This window comes from Mercenaria mercenaria, chromosome 7, assembly GCF_021730395.1.
Source record: "Mercenaria mercenaria strain notata chromosome 7, MADL_Memer_1, whole genome shotgun sequence".
NCBI lineage: Eukaryota > Metazoa > Mollusca > Bivalvia > Venerida > Veneridae > Mercenaria > Mercenaria mercenaria.
In genome coordinates, this window is record NC_069367.1 from 3433342 (window position 1) to 3438918 (window position 5577).

Here is a 5577-nt window from a genome sequence, read left to right on the forward strand (position 1 = left end):
GGTAAAACATTCAGCCGTTGCATGCTTAAAGTCAGCCAGGACAGATCAATAGGCGGTAAACCATACAGCCTGTTATATGCTTAACGTCAACTAGGGCTGCCAAAAAGGCGGTAAAATATAAAGCCGTCCAAGCTTTATTTCAGAAATTACTGATAAAGGGACGGTAACACATATGTGTCCGCCACATGTGTGACAACAAAGACTGATTAAAGGCAGAAAAAAAAACAACATACATGCAGCCATTATATGCTTAACGTCAATCAGGACTGATATGATTAAAATGCGGTAAAACATACAGCCGTCACAAATTTTAATATTTACCGGGACTGATACAAAGGCGATAAAACATTCAGCCGTCGGAGATCAAACGTCAACCACGAGTGATAACAGGTGGTAAAACATGCTTTACTGGTTAATGTATAGGCGGTAAGACCTACAACCGCCTCAAACTCTGCGTCACCTTTTAGGCAAGCAGGTATCTGGGACTGATAGACAGGTTGTAAAAGATTACTGATATGTAGCCGCCATATGATTTATATTAACTAAGATTGATAAACATGCGGTAACAGGTGGTAACCCATACAACCGTCATAGGCTCTAACATCAACCAGGACTGATAATACGGTAGTAAAACATAGAGTCGCCATGTGTGTAACCTGAATCAGGGCTGATAAATATGTGTAAAACTTTTAGCTGTCCCTTGCGTTACGCCACCCATGTCCGACAAACTGGCGTTAGAACATACAGCCGCCATTTGTTTAACGTCACCCAGTACTAACGCTATAGCCGTGTCAGGTGGAAATTTAACAAAAGTTTTGCGTATTGATCAGTATTGTTTTTACCATAGTGATATCGAGACTGCAGTTCTTTTATTAAGCAAATATAATGCACACGTATATTGTATCTTTAACGAATTGTAGCAAATAATTGTTAAGTAGCTTCCTCGTTTATCAAAACCGTTTCTATATTAAAAAAATTACATTTTCTGAATACTGAAGAACATAATAATTGATAAATGTTTCGCTAAATAGTGATTTCGATAAATGTTTCGCTAATGAATAATATCGTAATTATTTATCATTTATTTGGTATATAATAAGTATCGCGTTAATATAATATTGACAACGGGATGGTTGTACCGTTTGGATGACATTGCATATAATTCCCTTCTTTCAGTTCAATTTTTCTTTTGATGAAATAGATATTAATTACATCTAACTTATTTTTAGATTTTTTTTTTAATTTCTTTGAAAAGCTAGTGACATTTTGCAATTGCATTACGGTTATCAAGGGTACGAATTCCAGGGTAACTACGAAATAAACATAGAAATAAGTTTTTTTGCCACAATTATGCACATGGCTATACAAGCGTATACACGTGAATGCAAAGTTTAGACCAGTTCTCTGAAAGAAGGTTCGTTATTTCAAGTTTGTATATTTTGAAGTCATAATTTACTATTTCCGCTATACCGCGATTGGTTACGACGACGGGAAAATGTCTTTATTGCCGCAGCGGTCCGGGGTTCGATTCCCGACGCTGTCATCTTTTTCTGGATTTGGAATTTTTAAAATATTTTAGAGACAAAACTCATAATTCTTATGTTCCTAATATGACCAAACTTCAATTTGAACGAAAGATTATTCTCAGCCAAATCTGGAGGTCAGTGCTTTTAAAGATCAATATGGCTTTAAATTTTATATATATATATATATATATATATATATATATAAAACGACAGGTAAAGCAGCTGACCATTTTGGTGATTTGCATAATTACATATTTGGAAAAGGACTTTTTCCAATATTTTACATTAATATATAGCTTGAGCCATGAAGTACCAGTAATCATAAACAATGGAATCAAATCAATTTATGATATTTTCTATTATTCTAACGGATATTAAAACCTTTGAAAATACATACATGAGAAGGAATCGTTGGGAAAAAAGATATAACAAGAAATACACATGTCTTGTGTTTGCAACAAAATGTAGCAATCTATTATACATGCAAACAAAAGTATTATGATCCTTTCAAAAGATAAATAATATTCTGTCCTAGTACATCTATTAGTAATTCAAATTATGTTGAATTATTTGTTCAAATTAAAACGTTGCAGCAAAGATTTTCTATAAGATAAATCTAGTATTATCATTATATTTTGTATATTTCTTAAACAATGCGTGAAGTTTCTTTGTGCAGGGATTGTATCAAGTTATGTTAACTTTATTGCGTAATGTATTCTTATTTCATTGTTGCATGTTTTATACATTTTATATATGGAAAATAAATTACAAACTTTGCCAAGATTTAGTGATTTAGTAATATTTTGTTCCTGTTACAATAAACTTTTAGCTTTCTGTTAAGTACGTAACTATTTTATTCTGTCTTTCAGTATGTTTCTTTTAAACTTTGCAGGAATTATATCTGTAAAATGTAGTCTAGTTGTGGCATATTGGGATCAACTTATCTTTTGTATATAGAGTATGAATTAATTCTCTTTTGATAACTCCGTTTAAACGTTTCAGTAGGTGAAGTTTGTCCGTCGTAGACTACACCGATCTGTTTCATTAATTTTTAATTAAATGCCACAATATCATGTTAATATAATGTAACCATCATACTGTCTGTCTTTGCCATCGCAATGTCTCGCTTTCCATCGTTCTGTCGCGCTTCGCCGTCGAACCGTCACATTTCACCATCGCTGTTTCACCATCGTACTGCTGCGTTTCGCCATCGCACCTCCGCGCTTCACCATCTGTGCCTCACAGTTATTATTGGATACTCAAACTCTTTTAAAAAAATAAACTACACTTCCTTCAAAGGGTTGATTGTGCACAAAAACAAATCTCGTTTGTTATTACTTATTCGCCAACGTACTGTTGCACTTCGTCATCGCACTGTTGCGCATCGCTAACGTTCAATCGTATTTTCGCGCTTTGCGTTTGTAGGGAACATGCGCTAGTCCTAACGGAAAGCATTAGGTGTCAGTGTATTGCTTATAAAATGATATAAAAATATATATCTATTTAAAACATGTATGGTTGTTATGCAGCCGGCGTCTAAAAAAATGACCAGTGGGTTCTTTATCAGTAATGGTAGAAAAATATTTGATCACGTACAGAACAGACAGATATTAAATGACACGCAGTCGTTATGACTTTCAGCGGCCTACGGCAACACTTAAGTTAAATATAGGAGTGTTCGTCCTTAAGGATAATTATCTTTATTATGTATGAAATATAAACTTTATAAGGATATCTACTATCAATTGAAAGACAATTTATTTCCTTATTCCATCTAGTTATACCTGTGTGTATGTAACACAGGTAAAATTTAAATCAAATAACGTACTTGCCATTACACGTTTAAAATGGCGAAAAGTGGTAAATTGAATTCAGTTAAAGACAGCTCTGACGATGCTGTTGATGGGCGCAAAGAACAAATATTATGTCAGCCATGTTCAAGAAAGGATTTACAAACGACGGCTGATGTGTTTTGTTCAGAATGTAACGAACTTCAATGCAATGAATGTTTAAAGGCACATACAGTTTATGCATTTATGAACAATCACAAGTTAGTGAATGCGACAAAAGTAAAGTCGAAATCATCATCTTTCGATATGAAAGGAATGGACAATTGTGAACAGCATGATAAGTTATTGAAATTTTTCTGTGAAGACGAGAACCAGCTTTGCTGCAGCACATGTGCTATAGTGGATCACCGAAAATGCAATAGCGTCGTAGAAGTACCGAAAATCGCCGGGAAATTGAGTTCTGCTGATTTCGAATTAAAGCGAAAATTGGAAGAATTAAAATCAAAGGCGGGGATGATTGTTAAACACACTGACTCATCAACAGAACAACTCAGTAAAGATATCAAAGCAATATTTATGGAGATTAAAAGAATGCGAGGTGACATAAATAAAATGTTCGACGACTTGGAAGTTTACGTTACCAAAGAAACTGACGTATTTCAGGCTGAAGTAGTTAATTATCTAGCAAAGAAACGATCCAGTGGTGAGAAATATATCGCTGATGTTACAAAATCACTGGAATTTGCAGATACAGCTTTTGAGAATGGAACGCTATCACAACAGTTTATAGTAGAAAAGATATTGAAAAAACAGGCCAATGAACTTTACAGGGACTTGGATAATGAATGTCAAAATTTACAGATTGCTACCGTTTCCTTTCAATTTGATGAAACATTAAAGTTGCCACCACTTACTATTTCTGCATGCATTCCAGGAAAGCTCACATTGAAATACACCCTGCCCGAAGCTAAGGGATCTGTCGCACCAGTAGATCCAAACGTTAAGTTAACGAAGATTACTTCAATTAAATTGAAGAAGACTGGAGATGATGCCGGCGAACCACACTACTCAGGACTAGATTTCCTGCCGGATGGAAGACTGGTTGCCGTGGATAATAACAACAAGAAATGCTTGATTTACGATGAGAAGCTTCAGAGAGTAGGATCATATCAGTTATCGTATTCACCACAGAGTGTAGTTGTTGTATCTGAGGACGAAGTAGCGATAACAAGTGGGAAAAGATATAAGGTAGACTTTCTACGTGTCAGTAAATTTAATGAAATTACTTTGATTAGGACATGTAAAGTTAAGACACAGTATGCTTCTATATGTCTGAAAGATGAGAGACATTATGTTGTTGGAACTATAGATGAAGCAAGACCTGTTCGTATTGTATCAAGGTCAGGAGAAGAGAAAGATTTCAGCATCAGCTTTCCCAATAAGAAGTATTCTAATGACACTTGTGCATGCAGTTATATAAGGAATACTGAGAAGATAATACTAAGCGATAAACACGAGCATACTGTTTATATATATGACGTTGCGACCAACACCAAAGTCGTTGTCAAGGATGACCTGATCAAGAATCCACGTGGTGTAGCAGCAGGTCCATCAGGCTGGTTCCTGGTTTGCTGTGAAAATACAAATTCAATTGTACAGATCTCGCAAACAGGTCGGATCTTATCGTCGTTTAAGTTAGATATGTACTATCCACTCAGAGTCTGTGTTTCAAAAGATCAATCTATACTTGCTGTTTCAAATGGCTGTGTGGGTAAAATAAAGTTACAGTTGTTTAAACTTACAGGTTCATAGTGCTGTGATTATTCTTATAACTCAAAAATCTGATGTGTGACCTTGTGATATATGTATTATATTGTGACAGAAAATTGTTTTGACATACATGTATTGTTTCAATATCTAAAACTCTGATACACGTACTCAGTCAGTAAGTTGAATATAGCATATTGCTACAGTTTATCTCAATATGATCAGAGATATATTAGATCCAAATTCATATCAAAAATATGAACAGCATAACAGAGTAAATAATTTATCAAAAAGGCCATAAAATTTGGATACGGCAGAAGTGACCATTTGTACAATATGACAGTTGTTTCCAGTATACCCTAATTTAATTACCAGATACACTGTGCTGTTGCAGCACATGTACAATAATATAGAACATCAACGTTATTTATACTGTTTACCCATTTCTAATACTAATACTTATTTTCACTCAATTTATCATTTTAGATCTTACT

At 34.5% G+C, this 5577-nt stretch overlaps 1 protein-coding gene across 1 annotated transcript; it reads left to right on the forward strand.

Annotated features, from left to right (window-relative positions):
* The first annotated feature begins 3373 nt into the window (after positions 1-3373).
* On the forward strand, positions 3374-5128 carry LOC123555659 (uncharacterized). Its single transcript, XM_045346251.2, has one exon. The coding sequence runs from the start codon at positions 3374-3376 to the stop codon at positions 5126-5128; it is 1755 nt and encodes a 584-aa protein (XP_045202186.2).
* The last annotated feature ends 449 nt before the right edge of the window (positions 5129-5577 follow it).